Source organism: Chiloscyllium punctatum, chromosome 48 (genome assembly GCF_047496795.1).
Source record: "Chiloscyllium punctatum isolate Juve2018m chromosome 48, sChiPun1.3, whole genome shotgun sequence".
NCBI lineage: Eukaryota > Metazoa > Chordata > Chondrichthyes > Orectolobiformes > Hemiscylliidae > Chiloscyllium > Chiloscyllium punctatum.
The window spans coordinates 35,662,226-35,681,908 of NC_092786.1; the positions used below are offsets into that span (position 1 = coordinate 35,662,226).

The 19,683-nt window shown below is 38.2% G+C and overlaps 1 protein-coding gene across 12 annotated transcripts in view; it reads right to left on the minus strand.

Annotated features, from left to right (window-relative positions):
* Positions 1-269: 269 nt before the first annotated feature.
* Positions 270-19,683, minus strand: part of mef2aa (myocyte enhancer factor 2aa) — a 225,020-nt gene continuing 205,606 nt past the window's right edge. For 9 of the 12 annotated variants that reach the window (XM_072564941.1, XM_072564934.1, XM_072564942.1 and 6 more), the window contains 5 exons: positions 19,102-19,286; positions 17,607-17,630; positions 15,121-15,235; positions 12,748-12,874; positions 270-5,289 (listed from right to left, as the gene is read on the minus strand). In XM_072564941.1, the coding sequence (XP_072421042.1) occupies positions 4,980-5,289; positions 12,748-12,874; positions 15,121-15,235; positions 17,607-17,630; positions 19,102-19,286 (761 nt within the window). In that variant the 3' untranslated portion in view covers positions 270-4,979. The remainder of the gene's footprint in view (positions 5,290-12,747; positions 12,875-15,120; positions 15,236-17,606; positions 17,631-19,101; positions 19,287-19,683) is intronic. The other 3 variants (XM_072564943.1, XM_072564945.1, XM_072564944.1) reach the window with 1 other exon arrangement.

The window sequence follows — 19,683 nt, forward strand, 5'->3', positions numbered from 1 at the left end:
CAAAAAATGAACTATTATGCTCTTTAATGGAGACTATCAGAGCAATCAAAAGATACACTATTGCGACAAAGTGTGTTGTGAAAATGTGGCCAGCCAAGATTATATACAATTGAGAGGATGACCACAATTGAAATATTTACTCCATAATGTATCCTAAATAATTCTAATCCTTAAATAAACACATTCAAGGAATAAAACACATGTAAATTTAAATTATTAATCCTACTGATTTCAACTTTACACTGAATAACTGACATGGACTCGCAATACACAGTAAAAGCCAATATCTTTACTTAAGTGAGTGCAGGGTACAAATTTTTACAACAATCTCTAGCATAATTGTTATCATCCGATAAAAAGTTCACTTATTTTTGTATAATGAAGAAAAAAAAACAACACATTCAGGGAAATTGCAGGTTAACTTAAAGTCTCATCAATATTTGTTTCAATGATGGCAACAAAGTCCAGCTTGTGCTGCCAACAGGCTTAAAGTTTAAACCGTGAACAGCTCCGGTGATCTCTACAAGTAACAAACAATTACCAAATACAGGTACATCAGTTTTATAAAAGCCATTTTAAATATTTTGCAAAGCAGTGTCTTGCACAGCAGAGGGTAGAAAGTCTGTGCAAAAGAAAATCATGTCTCTTCCCTTTCTCTTTGCATACTTTGTTTAATTTTCCATAAACAGTGTCCAGAGACAGGAAGTTTGAGTTCTCGTCTACTGTCTCTTGTGTGCAAATAAACATTGCCTTCATATATCCCTGGATTCCACAGATAAGCACTGCATTTAGGGATTGCTCTGGGCTGCATTAACCCAAATTATGCCATTTACACCTTTTTAGTTTTATAAAATATTTGAAGCATAATAGGCCCAGCATATCAGTAACCGATTAAATCTAAAGTAAGGGTGCTTGTTTTTTTTAAAATTTACTCCTTCACATTAGTTGCCTGATATTAGGATTTAAATTTAAGTCCTATTTAAATTTCTACAAAACCCCAAGGGATTGTGACACCACTGAAGCGGATGGTAAATAAACATTATTTAAAATTTACCCTGAGAGTGTTTAGTATTTTCTTACTGCCCACAGTATTGACATTTTACACAATTGAATAAAAATGTGACAAGTCGAAATTAAAATGTAATGGTTGGCAGTAATCCATTGTTATTGAAATCCCAGTTTCTACCAGGATGTGTGTGTTCAATATGTAGACTCAAATTCAAGGTATTCTCTAGGATGGCTTTTCAGCTCATTCAAGGTACTTCTGCATGCTGCACTTCAGTGTTACTGGACTTTTATACTCATAAAATCAACTGCTGTAGCTCATATTCCAGGTAAAAATCTCTACAGTATTCAGCTGTATGTTTGTTACTGCTTAGGATACAATAACAAATCTATCACATGCATCTAGAGAAGTTAATTACATAATGCTTTCATCTCTACTATCTTGAAAAGTCGATCTCAAAAGGTAAAGTTCTACTTTCCTCAGGAAACTGGTCACATGACTTTTTAAAAACCAGTAGATAAACAGTGAACTCCAACAGTTCAATGACTTGAGAACAGTGCAAAAGGTGTACTATAATTTCAGAACCTAACATGGGTGTTTCCAAACAATCCTTTTGGTTAGCAGGGGGAGAAAACCCCCAAAACCTGGAGGATTAAGAATGGGCAGAAATTTGGCTTTGAATTTGCTGCAGAACCTATTTTCTGAGATTGCAGGATTCCTTCTCCTTGCAAATATTAGATGGCAAGTAACATCAAAAAACATTTGAATCTAGCTGCAAGTTATTTACCTTCCAGTAGCTGCAGTTTGCTACCACGTTAGCTCAAAAGTCCTTAAAAGGTGTTACATGGGAAACGGCCAGCTCTTTTAAGTTTTATGCTTTTCTTTTAAGAAGGGACAATGGCCATCAACAGAACTGACATGGTCTTTCAATAGAGTATTTCCTTTTATTTAGGTGACCACTTCCTCAAAGCATCTCTCAAACCTGCATTGCACTGGCTTATAAAAGGAGACCCCATTCCAACTTGATTATAAATCCAAACTAAAACTTTTTGAGTGTCTGTACAAAACATCAGGAGTTATGTGGGAAATTGTCTTAAATAAGTTCTTTTTAAAAAGACTGATAATTAAACTAGTAAATATTTCTTAATGTAGACATAAAGATATCAACTAATAGCAATGTAATTCTTATACTAAACCATGCATGCCACTGACACAATTAGGCAACACTGATGCCCACTACGTAGGACACTGGTTATCATTTGTGAAAAGGTAAATGATGCCATCATGTAAGGCAAATTGCACACAAGGAGACACAGTAAATGTGAAGCAAACTTCCTACCAAACGTACAGAAAATTTCCTCTAACATGCATAATTCAATAAAGCCTATTTCTTTTCAGTCCTGCAGATTACACAACTCAGCTGCTTTTCTGCAGCTTAAAAGAGGTCTGTTCAGCAGTGAGTGAGCAAATTATAATTCCTACCATTGCCTCAGTAGCATTAGCCTCATTTCATCTATCTTTGAACACATTTTCAACTAGTTAATATGTGTAGGAACAAACAAAAAGTGGGCAGAAAGAAGTTAAAATGAAAAATATACTACTTTCAGTGTCAAATTCTATTGGAGTTCCAAACAGAATAAAATCAGCTTAAAACACACCTTAGACAAAATAATGAATTGATATTTGAGGGAAACTTGAAAATTCTTATCTACAAAAATTACCTAAACAAAAATGTTAGATTTCCCTCTTAAAAATAATCAAATAATGAATATCATGCCTATATTTATTGCTAAGAACCGAAAAGCTGTATGGTCATATCATGAGTACATTTTGTAGGAATACAAGTCACTCAAAACAATTTTTGTAAATCCAGCATGAACCTTGATAGCCCGTCATGCTTACACACATTCTGCTTCACTCTTTTTATAAAATAAAGGAATGGAGTCTGTTATAAACCATGTAAAATGTCAATTCAGCTAAGTTTTCCCTACTATATGTTGGTAGATATTGATTTGCATGGATTCAATGGGACAAATTACCTCATGTGTATTAATGACTCTGAACAAAACTACCAAAGCCAAATTGCCCATTTTACATTAATAAATGGCAATTTATTAGCAGAAATTTAATAAGTACAATGTCATACCCTTGAAAGTTTCTCAAGCCTTTTGGAGATGGTTTTATAATGGAGAACAGATGGCAGAATAAAGGGACCAGTTCTGACGGTGATGTCCCTAGAACCTGTTTGCAAACTGCATGTCTCCATGTCATATATTTTTAAAGGTATATTCACTAAATTACAATGGATGAACTAGCCATGAAATGACAGATTTTGGTTCCCTTTGGTGCCATTAGCATTGGCTCATTTGGGAGTCATCAAGTCAGTCCATTCAAGGGGTAAAAACCTTACTCTATTGCTCTATTTCTACAAGTGTGCACTCAGGCCTTTCCCCTTTGATTGTCAAATCTATTGCACTCACCACTGAACAATCCTTTTTTTTAAAATATATAAAAGAAACCTTTTACATTTTATTACTCTCAAAAGGTACTCACCTGCACTACTCCCCTGCAGGTTTTTTTTTATTAAGAACCACAAGTGTCTACTGTCAGTGAATTATCACAAAAGGCAGCTTATATCAGAAAAGTGTAATTGAATAAAGCAGTGAAATTTCATCCACAACAGTCTACAATATAAGGAACTTGTTTTCAAGTTTGTGCATGACAAATATAACATCAGGATTTAGGATCTGCTTTTTATATGTATAGTAAAGCATTACCATACAGCACAGAAATAACAATTATTGTACACATTCACTGCCATTGAGGAAAATAAAACTTTTACTACTTTTTGCAAATGCCATATATAATAATTAAAACCCAAGGAAGTACAGCATATTAAACAAAATAGTAATTACCAGTGGATACTCTACTCATAAGGATCTTGCCCTGTCAAGTTGGTGATAATCCACAAAAATATACTTTAACCTGGTGAACGTACAATACATTGTACACTGACACCAAAGGTGATATAGTTAAGATGCTATATACACAACATTTGGCTCAAATTCTCTTTACAATAGGTTAGCAAGTGTTCATGGCTTTTAAAGGTTTAGCCTGCATTTTAAAAAAGCAAAAATCTAAGCCAAGGTAACAAGATAAAACCATATCTATAGAGAGCATCAACATGCAACTTTGGCATACATAAATAATTTCATAGCTGAATGTGTTTAAAATTATACAGTTCTATATAGTCAATAATAAGTTGGGGTATTAGTTTTCTTTTAATAAAAATATATAGGTGATCTGAATCAAATTTGGATTTCAGACATTAACATAAAAGAGCTTTAACTAAATTCCAATTATAACTTAATATATTAAGTTTCTCTTAATGCTATATTCACCAACAGTCTCCTCATTTCTCATGCAGGTACTTAATGCATGTTTTCAAGGTACTTAATAAATTGTGTTGCCACTTTCACAACTTGTTTTTGCACATGCAAGAAGAACTGCTCACCTCAGCTCCATACCGTGCAATTTATAACACTTCTTCAAGAGACGGAGACCCATGCCAGCTTCAATATCATAAATTTATTTTATGTACAGTATTGCTCTCTTGTTTCTTTCTACAGCTTCAATGCTACAAAGCAGAAAGTTTAACTAGCCACACCATTTTTATACACGCACACAGGACACTGTCTGAATTGACAACCAACTGTCTTGTTTTTGCAAGCATGGTAGGGTTGAATATAAATTTTTTTTTGCAAACCAGTATAAGATAACAGCTAATACAAATAAGTGCCAGACTGGGACAGTGACTAAAATTTAAATGTGGGACACCTGCAAATATACAATTAATTTGCACTGTAGAGTACCTGATTAACTTATACATTTTCCATGTCCTTGTCTTAGATATGTAAGGACAGTTTCTCTTGTAACAAAAGAGATACTACAAAACGGCAGCAAAAAGGGGGCTTTATGTCACCCATGTGTCCATCCGCATGCGTTTTACGGATGGGCTTTCTCGATCATCTGTGGATGGTCTTGCGAGTCCAATGGGTGAGTGAAAGTCACCCCGAGGGTCCTCGCGGTCACTTCCGTCGTAAGAGCTGCTGGAGCTGCTCAGGCTATCGACGGGCGAACGTCCCGTGTCATGCCGGGACTGCTGAGGGAAACCTGAAGGTGTCATCCGGTCTCGAGGGGGCGAGGTTGGCTCCGATTTGATGTTAACGTTCTGGTTGGTATTGATCGAGAGGTTCGACCCCTGAAGTGACTGACTGTTAACTCTGCAGAAGATTAACAATAGGAGAGGTGAGCTTGATGACTCTTGCACATGATAAGCAAATAATACATTTCAAAGTTTGATCTGGCTCAAACTGCTTTTTTTGGTTAAGTGCTGCAAATCTCACAATTTTCATTTTCAGTTATATTTCTCCATTGAATGATAATAATCTGAATATATGTTGGTCTACAAATTCTTGATCTCAAGTCATTCCACTGAGAGGACTAGGCATGTACCATCTACATAATTCCCCTCTGGAATAGTGAAATCAAACTGCAGACCTGAGATGTTCAATTTTTCAAAACTGTTCAACCTATGTATGTAAACTGAAATTACATTGACCCCCCTGCCCCAACTTATTGCAGACCAAGATTTATAAAAGCAGCAGCAGTCAGTAAGCAAACCCACCACCAGACAAGTGATAATGGGAGCCCAGAAGCATATCATAATCATCGAATCCCTGCTGCAGTGTGGAAGCAGGCCATTTGGTCTATCGAGTGCACATCAATCCTCAGGACAACATCCCACCCAGACCCACTACCTGACCCTATATCTCTGAAAATAGGCATTTTCTATAATTAATCTACCTGGCCTGTACATCCCTGGACATCTTCGGACAATTTAGCAGGGCCAATCCACCTACCCTGTACATCTTTGGACTGTGGGAAGAACCCCCACAGACATGGGGAGAATGTACAAATTTCATGCAGACAGTTGCCAGAGGCTGGAAACGAAGCTGCGCCCCTTGCGCTGTCAGGCAGCAATGCTAACCACTGAGCCACCATACTGCTCAAAGTGGAGCAGCAAGGTCACAAAGACCCACAAGTGTAGGGGAGTTGAATCTTGAAATGACCCCTTGCAGACAAGTTCTAAATACTGCAATCGTATTAAACAGGGAAAACGTAGCTGTCACGGTGATGCAGTGCACTGGCTCCATGCTGGGAGATTTCACATGTCATGAACTTACACTTTCAGCAGGAACTGGCTAAAAAAGCCACTAGGGGAGTGAGGAAAATAGCACAGCCTATTTGCCTGCTACAGGAATTTTCCAGCTTTGCACCAGTGCAATCTAAGAACATAGAACATAGAACATAGAACAATACAGCACAGAACAGGCCCTTCGGCCCACGATGTTGTGCCGAACTTCTATCCTAGATTAAGCACCCATCCATGTACCTATCCAAATGCCGCTTAAAGGTCGCCAATGAATCTGACTCTACCACTCCCTCGGGCAGCGCATTCCATGCCCCCACCACTCTCTGGGTAAAGAACCCACCCCTGACATCTCCCCTATACCTTCCACCCTTCACCTTAAATTTATGTCCCCTTGTAACACTCTGTTGTACCCGGGGAAAAAGTTTCTGACTGTCTACTCTATCTATTCCTCTGATCATCTTATAAACCTCTATCAAGTCACCCCTCATCCTTCGCCGTTCCAACGAGAAAAGGCCGAGAACTCTCAACCTATCCTCGTACGACCTACTCTCCATTCCAGGCAACATCCTGGTAAATCTTCTCTGCACCCTCTCCAAAGCTTCCACATCTTTCCTAAAGTGAGGCGACCAGAACTGCACACAGATTAGATATTGACTGTTTCTCAGTCATAGACAAAGGATCGGTTCAGGGGAAGATGACAGGGGATTAATTACTACAGGTAGAGCTTCCTCCTTTATACATACCAATAGGAAATTCTTGCAGTCCACTTGGAGAAACCTCATGAATAATTGTTCCTTTAAGCTTCCATACTCAGTCAGATGATCTTACCTCTGTTTCTCTCCCTGAGGCAGATCATCAGTATCATTCATTGGCCTCAAAATTGCATCAGTTTAATTCTGGTGCAATTACTTAAAAATGATTACAATGTCAAGAAACTAAGATTCTTGTGTTTCAGATAATAACCCACACTTTAACAGCTTTGCTCTCAGAACAGATGGAAGCTAGGTTTGAACTGGTCCATGTCATGAATGGTGGGTGAGTAGTGAATACAGTTTGTGTCCAAGCTCTCTATATAGGCACTTCATTCCTGACAGGAAGGAAATGCATCAGTTATATATGTTTGTAAGCACCTGTAAGGGTTAACACTGAAGAGTGCATTAAACACAACCCAATATGATGATCTCACATGGACTAAGTGGGGATACTCACACTAACAATATCTAACATACTAATGTAACTGGTAACTAGTTGCTATATGCAATAAACTGCATCTTGTTTAAAAGAAGAACCTCATCTCATTAGACTGTCAGGTGGTTTCTCTCCAACACAACAAACCAAGTAGATTTACACAAGGAGGTAGGATTATTCTGGTCATGCAGTGATGTTATAACTGTAGCCTTTTATGAGCAGGTTTCAGACCATAACATTCTGCCTACAAATAACAAAGCAGAAAGCACTGTGTAAAATCTAAAGCCAGAAAGTACCTGCATTGGGTTTCCTTCAAGAGTTCTTCAAGAATAAGTAACAGAATCATATCGATTGCCATTTTTTTCCAATATGAATATATTGTAACAAACCAAAACATATTGTAATATCACAAGACACTTATGTTGTCGGAGCTCAAACTGAACTTGATCCAAAAGTAGAATTAATTATAATCTTTTTACTGTTTCTTCATAATCCACGTGAGTGTAACATGGCTACTGTTGGATTTCTTCACAACTTTGGAGAAGGTTTCAGATTAAAATTATACTAAACTGCAGCTTTGGTTTGTGGAGACTAGTTTTCATGTCAAATCATGCAGGGTGATTTGTGACACTCACATATAGCCATCAACCAAATTCCATTTACCAAAAAGAAACATTCGACTGTTCACAGTGTTTCAATCACACATTTATGGATGTTGCTAATTTTTTGTTTGGATAAAAATGATTTCCAATGTTCTGTGGTCCTCACTGAAAATGTGGGGGATTTTTTTCAGCCACTGCACCACCTGATAAGATCAGAAATGGAACCAGAGAGTGGCAGAAATGATTCAAAATAGTGTGAGGTCCCATTAGCCAATCCAAATTTTCCAATCACAAAAAGACTGAGGCAATTGATTAATTAGATTCCCAACAGTGTGGAAGCAGGCCCTTCGGCCCAACAAGTCCACACAAACCCTCCGAAGAGTAACCCACCCAGACTCATTCCCCTACGTTACCTATGGGTAATTCAGCATGGCCAATTCACCTAACCTGCACATCTTTGGACTGTGGGAGGAAATTGGAGGAAACCCACACAGACACTGGGAGAACGTGCAAACTCCACACAGAGAGTTGCCCAAGGTGGGAACTGAACTGAACCTGGGTCCATGGCGCTTGAGGCAGCAGTACTAACCACTGAGCCACCATGCCGCCCCTTTGGCATTGCAAATCTCTAGGGCACAGCAATTTAAACAACGTGATTTAATTGGGTAACTGAGCAAGTTGCTCATGCCTGTTATCTAGCTAGACCCCACCAAACAAGTAAGGCAGAAGACCAAAGACACAGACCCTCATTCAGGCCATGTATTGGCCAGAAGTTTATTTTGACTGCTTAGGCTGAGTTTTGGTAGTACTGCCTATCATTGTCCAAATGCTTTGTTAATGCTTTTCATTGATTAATCTTCTGTTCGACAGCAGATTAAAACAATCAGCCTATTCTATAGCTGAGTGGAATTCTGAAATGATTAGCCTTTAGACATCATGTAAACAGGCTTGTATGGCTGAATCTTATAGGTGATTACTTATAAATTTTATCCACAGTGCATTTAACACAGAATTAGCTCACAGTACTTTATGTAACCAATTTCCTTTCAATGATGATCATCATGTTATCAAACTGCTGCCAGTCATTCAAAATCACAATTGTATGATGAAGCTGATCAGTTTGATCAGTTTACTTGTTGGGATTTGTTTGGAACAATCAACTGGGACATGGAAAAACTCCCTGCTCTCAGAATATTCCGATGAAATCTCTGCACCCACCCGAGGGGGCAGACAGCTGGATTCCTAGTTAGGTACCTACTTTGAAACAAAGTACTTTCAACAATGCAACATGCCTTCGTGCACAGCAGTGAACAGTTTGTCTAGATTCTGTACTCAAGCCTTGAGGTAGGTTTAAGTCACAACTCTCTAATCCAGAATTAAAAATGGCTCTAGAATATCCAATTTTAACCAGGAAAGTACCTAGAATGTACAATATCTCCATTCAAGTGTTATTCAATTATAACCACTTTTCAGGAGACACTCCATTTGTATTTATTTGACCTTGGAACACCGAGAAATGGAAAATAAAGACTTGAAGAAAGATATCAAATGTCAGGATTGTATAAAACATTAGTTGAAGTGGATATTCCCTTCGGGTTCTTCCTCCTAACGATTGAATCTGAAGTGACATGAAGGCAATAAATATCTAGTGAACAGTCATACCCATCAGTCAAAGATTATTATTTACACCTGCATGTGGGATGCAGTAAGTTGAGTACTGATATCAGATTGCAATACATCTATTAAACAAAGGAAATGTCCAGCAACTTTGTTTTATTTTCAGAGCTCCTGGAGGAAGCCAAGGGTCTCTCGTCTGTCAACCTGTACAGCTGATGTTAGAACACTGACTTATGCATTAAGACCACATACCTTGTGGTGTTGAGATCTCATTCATAATGAGAACACTTATCAACAAAGTTAATCATCATTTGAGAGAACCTTATAGATTAAAAAATGGCACTTGGCCATTTTCCTTTACAAATTACTTCCAGGATAGATGCCAGATCACCCAAGGTGCCCTTAAATAAGATCCCATTACAAGTGTGCCAGGTGTTTGACTTTCAGATCATTTTCTTCAAGGAAAGCATTTTGGTTTCAAGTTTTATTGAAGCATGTTCCAAAGGAAATCAGTAATGTTGCAGCTCTAAATCGCTGGAATTGAATTAATAGAATAATCGGAGGCATAGGGGCAGGCTATATTTGAGCTAGCAACAGTGAAATGCAACCCATGCCCCAGATGGCAAAACTGAAAGTACAGGGAGTGAGCTTTGTCCCTATGAGCAATCTGGGAGAAAATCCACCATTTGTTAGGCCACCATTGAAAAGAATAGAGAAGAAATGTGGAGGAATTGTGTGATGAATGCAGGACTTTACAAGACAATGACATATTAAAATTGATGCTCTGACTTAAACTGCAGGAGAATGTTCTGAAACAGGGGATGGGGAGCTCATACCAAACATCTGCCCAGCCTATATGATCTGGTTGTTATCAGGAAAGAAACCCAAACCAAAGCCAATTGAAATCAATTGCATTGTGTGTTTGTTCCTTCTTTTAATCTAGTCGGCTGTTCACAATGCAGTCTCCATTACACTGGCAAGACCAACCATAGCAGGTGACTACTTTGTGAAGTAATTCAACTATTGGGCAAGAATGATCCCAACCCACTGCTTGTAATTTCAATGAGCCATTTTGCTTCTCGATGAACATTTCTAGCAGAGGCCTGGAAAGAGGTTCCAAATCTTAATGCAAGCCAGAGGAAAAGCATCTCATTACCCACATACGTATTTTACAGCCTTCAGAATTCAAAGTCAAGAATCACATAACACCAGGTTATAGTCAAACAGATTTATTTGGAAGCACTAGCTTTTGGAGCACTGCTCCTTCATCAGATTGTTGTGATTCACTCAACATTGAGTTCAACAATAGCAGGGTTTGATTTCTGTCCTACATTTTAATTACAAACCCTCTGACTACATGTTTTTTGTGTTGTTGGCTTTGCTTGCAGCAAACCAGACCAATTTTCTTCTTTTCACACCTAGCATTTACACTTTTCCCTCTCCTTCATCACATTAGTATGCCCTTTGTCATAGAGTCAGAGATTTACAGATTGGGAACAGACCCTTCGGTCCAACTGGTCCATGCTGATCAAATATCCTAACCTAATCTAGCCCCATTTGCCAGCACTTGACCAATATCTCTCTCAACCCTTCCTATACATGCACCCATTCAGATGCCTTTTAAATGCTGTAATTGTACCAGCCTCCACCACTCCCTCTGGCAGCTCATTCCATACATGCACCACCCTTTGGGTGAAAAAGTTGCCCATTAGATCACATTTATATCTTTCCCCTCTCACCCTAAACCTATTCCCTCTAGTTCTGGACTCGAACACCTCCGGGAAAAAACGTGGCTATTTATCCTATCCATGTCCCTCATGATTTTATAAACCTCTAAAAAGGTCACCACTCAGCATTCAAAGCTCCAGGGAAAACAGCTCCAGCCTGTTCAGTCTCCCCCAGTAGTTCAAATCCTCCAATCCTGGCAACATTCCTGTAAATCTTTTCTGAACCCTTTCAAGTTTCACAACATTCTTCCCATATGAAGGAGACCAGAATTGCACACAATATTCCAAAAGTGGCCTAACCAATGTCCTATACAGCTGCAACATGACCTCCCAACTCCTATAGTCAATGCTCTGACCAATAAAGGAAGGCATACCAAAAGCCGCCTTCACTATCCTATTTACCTGCCACTCTACTTTCAAGGAACTATGAATCTTCGTTTAGCAACACTCCCAGGACCTTATATTTAAGTGTATAAGTCATGCTCTGATTTGCTTTTCCAAAATGCAGCACCTCGCATTTATCTAAATTAAACTCCATCTGTCACTCCCCAGCCTCTCTTGCTCGAGGTACCATCACCATCTGTTCCACTCGCTCATCCTTCCCACTCTGTTAACAGTATAAAAAACACATTTTTTCCAGCCCCTTTCAACATCGAAGTGTCATATCAGACTTGAGCACTGACTCTGACTCTCTCATCACAGATGCTGCCAGGCCTGCTGAGCTTTCCTTGCAAAACCCTTTTCTTGATGGGAGAATACTCCATTCAAATGGACACAAAGGTCTCCTCCAGAGTCAGGAAATATGGAGGAAGGCTAAATGAGCTGAGCTCTGATCAGTTTAAGAGACTTTCAATGATATTGCTTACTATTAGAGAGTAGTTTCTAAGAAGATTGCACATTTTCTTTAAAGTAGATTTAAAGTAATTCCTATTTTGGAAAACATGGGCTAATGAAGACTCACAAAAGTACAGTGATTACAAATAGTGATTTATTTATGCATAGACTCGGTGTCTGTAGCCTTTAGGACTCTTGCAGCATCAAAGCTGAGCTCAATCATATCCTCATCCTTTATCCCACTTGGTATTCAAGCCAAGAGTTGCTGGCTGAGACCCAGCCACAGGAACCCTGCATATTTCTCCACATCTGTAGGCCAGGTACAAAGGCTTCTTGTAATGCTGCCAGTCTTTCCTAGTTAAGATCAGCTAACTCATCATGGACTAGGAATCAAACCCTAGGTCCATCTGGATCTGCATAGCTTAATATCACATTGCACTTAGCTAAAGATCACAGACATACCAATAACAATAGTTTTCAGGTTTTATTTTCTACTTACAAAGTTATCTGCAATATGAACAGGAATCTATCAAGCTGTATTAGCAAGGCCTGACTTACATTAGTGAGCTGAGGGTAGCTGGTCCAAGATGATGTTGCTGCCAAGCAGACACTGGCCCTAGTGACAATGTCCCTGGTGAGCTGAATCCTGATAGTGTAGACAAGTCAGCGCTGGTTAGTGAATAATCTGCAAATGAAATGGAGGTGGGGAGGGGAAATCATTGAGTTACTTTTGGCTTCACATGAATGTGTACCTTTAAATAGCAACTACTCCAGTGAGTACTGAAAGGCAGAAGCTTAATTTCATTTCTTGTTCCCGATGAAGAATTATCTTGCAATATGACTGTGCATTAAATAACTTCATCAATTGTTAATTAACAGAAATGATTTGAAAAGGCCAGTTCTACGGCTTAGCAGATAGAAAAAAAAAACTAGAGACAATTCAGTCAAATTTCCAGGAGTCTACTCCCGTATTTAAATAATTATATATAATGAACAATTTGACTCATTAACAATTTTATTTCACGAGATTTTGGCTAAAATTGAATCTAACTTGTTACACATCATGCAGCTGAGAAAAATTGAGCTTTGTTAAAACAAAATGAAACCAAGCTAACAACCCAATTTTATGAATATGTCTGATCTGAATGCTTTAGATGTAATAAGATTTCCACATTGAAAAGCTGCATTACATGCCCGCAACTATGCTATCATAAACACATTCACCATACCGTTCCCAAGACAATCAGGAACTCAGTCACTTAAACTGAACCTCTAAAAGATGGGTCTTGAACTGAAAAGGTCAGTGTAGCCAGCATTTTGTGCAAGATGCAATCTTTGTAAAAGGAGCAGAAGCTCTTGTTGGGAGCGTTGATGTTGTCAATCAACTAACACTTAAATTGCCTGCTAATTTTCATAAAATAAATGGCCAGTGTTTAGGCCCAGGAGACTAACCAATGATGATGGAAGGTGAGAGGGACTGAGTTGGGGGTCCCCAATTCCAGGTCACTTGACAAGGACACAAAGATTATTGGGTTACCTTTCAAGAGCACAAGCAACAATCTTGTAGCTTTTGTTAATTTCCTGAAGCCCCATTAAGTTATGGTGGGCTCAGGATAATGGGTGTCAACTGAGTTATTAATGAGTCTAACTGGAATAATGCCAGCAGGAGACAGAAAGCCCAAACTCAGTCCTTCTCGGTCTCTGTGATTAAGTGGGTCCGGTCACTATATTTCCATCCACAATAGACTTCAATAAATTCAGCCCTTTGCCTGATCAGCAGTTGAATGCTAAACCCATTTCTGTTTAATCATCAGGTTGGTTTACATTATGGTAATCAACAGCTAGTACTAAAATATTATGCTAAAATCAGACATTAAACAGGTTTGTCTCACCAGCGTGTACATTTGATCATTCAACCACATAGAAGTGCTGTACTACTGTTGATCAGTAATAGGATTGATCTTAGTAATAGGGTAGAAAATTTGCACTAGTTTCACACTTTTTAGTTTTACAGCACTTAAGTACTTAACGAGCACCCGAGCTACAAATCTTCTCACAAACTTAAGCCTATTATTTCTTTGAATATTTTTTAACAACATGTCAACATCATAACTTTAGAAAATAGCATTTACTTCCCACAGCTCCACAGCCTGTAATATGCCAATTAAAAATCAATGGAGAGTTATTTTTTGTAGAAATCCACCTATACACATTTTAAAAAAATTTTAAGTAGTATTTACAGAAAATTGGGGAACAGAATTGAAAAAAATGGCCATCCTTCTCCAGAAATTAGAGCGTATTAATTTTCTCTTTTGCTAAGTTGGTTAATTAATGTTGGACTCTTTCTGACCTGGAGACAGACATTTACAAGCAATGATTTGTATTTAGCTGGTGTAATTTATCATAGAATCCCTACAGTGTGGAAATAGGTCCTTTGGCCCAACAGGTTCACTCTGACCTTCTGAAGAATATCCCACCCAAACCCAACCCCCATTACTCTACATTTACCCCTGACTCATGCACCTAACCCATACATACCTGCACACTATGGGCAATTTAGCATGGCCAATTCACCCAGCCAGAACATCTTTGGGTTATATGTCGTACTGAGTACCTGAGTTCATCCATTTAGATCGTCATTCCACGAGACATATCAATACTATAACTTTCCAATGATAATTTTTCAGATTTAGTTCACCTACACTATAAATCACCAGAATCAGCAGATCCCACATCAAAACCTTAACATGTTCATAGATTCTCTCAGACCTAATAGCTAAATCACCAAAACCTTCCATTTTTATATCTTGACTGAATACAAAATTCAAGCAATGTCACTTATATTAATATTTACATTTGCAAAAGCTAATTTCTTTGTAGCTGGACTTCAGTGTAGACAATAATGAATAAGCATGAATATTGTTTGATTACCAGTGTTGTATGTTGAGTACAACAGACCATGTGGTGGTAGACTTGGAGTAGTAACAGACACTACTGGAGTTGCAAGAGCCTGTGTTGACTGTGAACTGCTTATCCTCTGTACATTCTACAAATAAAAAAAAAAGTTATTTAACACAAGCATATGCCACTGAAGCACTTTCATGTAACATAGGCTTTTCCACGTGTAAAGCCGTGCAAGAATTATTGGAAATGCAAATATATTTGTTTCCTTCATTAAAAAAGTTGTTTTTGACCTACATTTCATTAGCCCACATTAAGTTACAGGATGAAGAGGCTCATCACAGAAGCAAGAAAACAGATTTGCATACTGAAGGTGAATGCCAATAATAAATGGAAATGCTAGATTGGGGATTGGTCATAGCATAAATCACCATTACATCTCATTTTGGACAATCAAGTTAAAAAAAACCATATGTAAGAGGGACCTAAATGTTTACTCTGCATCTCATTTATTTGACTTGTAATATAGAAGAATTAAAGGACACACTTCGATTCTGCTCAGCTTTACAATCTATTTTAACGGGAACCGAAATAGCCTGAGTATTTAATTCTAGAACAGAAAGCTGCTAGAGTTGGAGACCATCATACTTTCACTAGTTTTGTCAACTCTCCACCAGACCACCAGGTGGAATGGTACACAGAGTAAAGATCAAGGGAGGGGAAATCCTTCCTCATGAAGATTTCTTCAATTGCAGAGCATCTTTGAAAGCATCCCAAAACAGGCTTTTGTTGAATTGAGAATGCTACCACTAGGATAATATTTCTAATGGAGAACAGAAGAAAATACAAGACCATAACGAAAGCCAGAGCTTTGTTTTTGATCTGTGCTGGTTCTTTGCAGGACTGATACAATCATGAGGCAGCTTCCTTGTTTCTTGCAAACTTCAATATTAGGCCTACTTTAATCTTTCATTATCTAGACATGCTGGAATTGGAATGGGGTGGACAAAGTCAAAAGTCACACCATACCAGGTTATAGTGCCAACAGGTTTATTTGAAATCACAAGCTTTTGGAGCACTGCTCCATCATCAGGTGAAGCTCTTGGGATTTCAAATAAGCCTGTTGGACTTCTAATTTTTCATTAACTCTGCATAAACAGCCCATACTGTTTTATTGGGACAGAATACTGCAATATAACTGAGGTTACTTCCAGAGTCCTGGAAAGAATACAGAATTGCAATATTCCATTAGCAGTTATGGCCATTGTGAAGCAGCAGCACTAGGACTCTAAGTAATGTGCAGTCAGCTGCTTGATAAGTTCAAGCGGCAATTAGAAGATCTAAAAGCCAGTCTGTGCTGAGTCGACTGGACTCTGCCTGGACAACACAGTGGTATTATCATTAGCTTCAGGTTTAACCTGGTTGCTGCTGAGCAACCCATGTCACTAAGGCTCACACAGGAATAATGGTCTACGCAGGAAAAGTATCAACATGAAAGGAGGAAGTGGGGATAGAGTACTTAAAAAGTCTTCTTAAAACAATAATGAAAGGTCGAAATACCTTATTAACAGTTAAACAGCAAAGACATTATCCCTGTAAATTATGTTAAATAAAATATCAATTCTAAAACAAAAACAGAATGAGTTATCATTAAACAAATTATTCTGTTGTAGTTGTTGGCTCAGTTGTTAAATCAAGTATTTATATACTGAAAATCACAAACAGCCCAACAGCATGAAGAAAAAAAGATTATGAAATATTTCACAATAAGTTTCAAAATGCCACATCCATTTAAACTCATAGGCTCATTGATAATCCTTCATGAAAAAGAAGGTATAAGCTGTCAAAAGCCTTAAAGCTACTGATGGTGACAGAACCTAGTACTGACTAATAAGTACAACTGTACTTAGCAGATAAACAGTGTTATTTAATGGTGATAATAAATAATTATATTGAGGAACAAATCCAGCCCTTTTAATCGAGTCCAAATGAATTTGATTTTCCAATCAAAATACATTGATGGGACTTGAGCAAGACAACCGAGCAACATAATATTGGACATGCGTAAGGAAGAAGGATGTCAATAACTTAAGCAAGCTGCACTATTAAATCTGGACAAAAGGAACATCCTCCCCTATACTTACATTCTGACGTGTTAATGAATGCTATTTATACACAGAAATTAGTAAATAGGTGTTAATGAAGATTCTCTTACATGTTTTGAGTTCTGTTTACACCCAATAGCTAAAGAGTAATGAGGTATAGTTTCAAACTTTGAGATTTAAAATTAACAGCTACTTCAAAAAACAGGGATTGAAATATTTTCTTTATGTGAGGGAACAATGCACTGACTTTCCACACAATAAACACAAATAAAAAGGACTTTTCACTTCAAACACAAAGCCATGCGGTACTACAGTTGACAATACTATATCACACAAAAATTAATATTAGTTCAAATCTCTTAAAGACCAAGTATAATCACACATATTTCTCCAAGGTGCAATCAGACTTACCATATCCAATTCATCCTCCTCTGACTGCAGAAAGCAGATATAAAATAAACATACTGTGTTACTGGAAGTGAAAATGACCCTGACACTACTCACAAAAGAACTGCAGATGCTGGGAATCTGAAGCAAAAACTTAAATCAGTCACAGTGGATTCAAAGTGTGAACTCTGCTTTTCTCCTCAGAAGCTGTCAGACCTGCTGAGTTTTTCCAGCAATTTCTGTTTTTGTTTCTGATATTACTCATAATTGATCATCTAACAATACAAAGGTATTGATATCAAAATCTTAATTATTTGATTTTTTTTAAAAATGGATCGATTGTTATACTGAAATGGAATTGCAGCACTAACATTTGGCGTTTGTTTTAGATTTTCATGGGACCCAGACACACTCCCTGGATTCCTTTACATTAGAAAAGATGTAGTCAGTTAATTTTCTCCATTAGACTCATATCCCTCAATTACAGCACCTGGGGTGTTCCATCCACAGTCTCTTCCTATTCAAACTTTATAAGCTGTCCCTCAAAGCTGTCATTTTCAAAGAATAAAGTCAGCATTAACAGCACCAACCTTAACTTTCTGTTTTACCCTAAATTTGATGATAGTCATAGTATAAACTGGTCAATGTAAGTCCTGCACAAAGCAAAATACTGCAATTGTTCAACTTTACAAAAGGTGTATTGAGTAAAAGGTTAACTGAAAATGTACATGAGAACCTGTGTGTATTGCTCTCACTATAAAGCATATGCTGTTGCTTGCCTTCTGTTACCTTCCCCAGGTTGTAGTTGTGTGTCCCACTCGGGCATTTGCTTTCAGCGAATCTGTACATGTGCTTTTGTGTTCCCTTTAATCCCACTTTGAATACGCTGCCAAGATTGCTTGCTTCCAGCTCCTGAGCATTGTCCTGACCATGTCCCAGTACCACTGTAACTAACTGTTTCCAGATCCACCTCAGACTCATGCCAATTCCAAGATAGGATCTTGTCTTTCAGGAGATCTTGCATAACCATCTGTCCTGTTGTTGCCAATTCCTCTCAGACCTCTTCCTCTAACCTGTCCATGCAACTTCCTTCACATGCATCCACATCCAATGCTGGCTTATTTGGTCTACTATTATCCAGCTTCACCATCCTGTCCCCTCAACCCTAGACTCTTCTCAATTCATCACAAGCCTTTATCTTGGGCGTTATTTTGACCACTTTTCCTAGCCCAGCTCCCAAAAAATTACCTCAGGGTATTATGGTGCATGAAAGATACAATTGTGATGTAAGCCGATCTGCTATTAAAGAAGATCACAATTATTTTGCTGCATAACATCTTAAACATTCAATGGCATGACTTCTAAACCATTCTCATAATCTTGTAGCCAAAAGACAGAACATTTCCTTGTGAGGCATTCTGTCTATGATTTCCAAAGTAGCACAATAAAATGGAGTCACACAGCTACGGATGATGACACTGATATAAATTTACACTGTTTTGTTTTCTAATGGACTCACCAGAGGTGGCATCATGCCTTTGCTTGTTGGTGGAATGACCACGCGTAGGTCTGGCTTACGATTGTTCATTGCAACATTTCCACCAGGAGGGGGCGGAGACTTTGTGGGCATGACCTTTCCTAATCCATTCCCACCTGTGGAGCACAGCAAGCCAGGCGAAGCACGAGGGTTAACAAAACCATTTCCTGAAAGAGAATTTTAGAAAAAGATACATTCTTATATTTTGATGCACTTGAGAGTTTTTCTTGCTTAAACCCAAAAATGTGCAGGTTAGGTGAATGGTCATGCTAAATTGCTCAGTGTTCACGATGTGTAGGCTAGGTGCACTTGTTTGGCTGAAGGGCCTGTTTCCACACTGTAGGGATTCTATGATAAATGTAATTTATTGATGGTCAAGAATCACCAGGCACATGATATACCCGGCTATGTTAGATCAACACTGACTTGGGCTCAAATATTGAATGCATCAATGAGTGCATTTAGTGACACCATTGTTCCCAGCCAGGAAGATGGGGTTAGCACAATTGTCTTGTGAATCACACTTCAGGACCACACTGCTGCAAATGATTATTAACTTTGTGC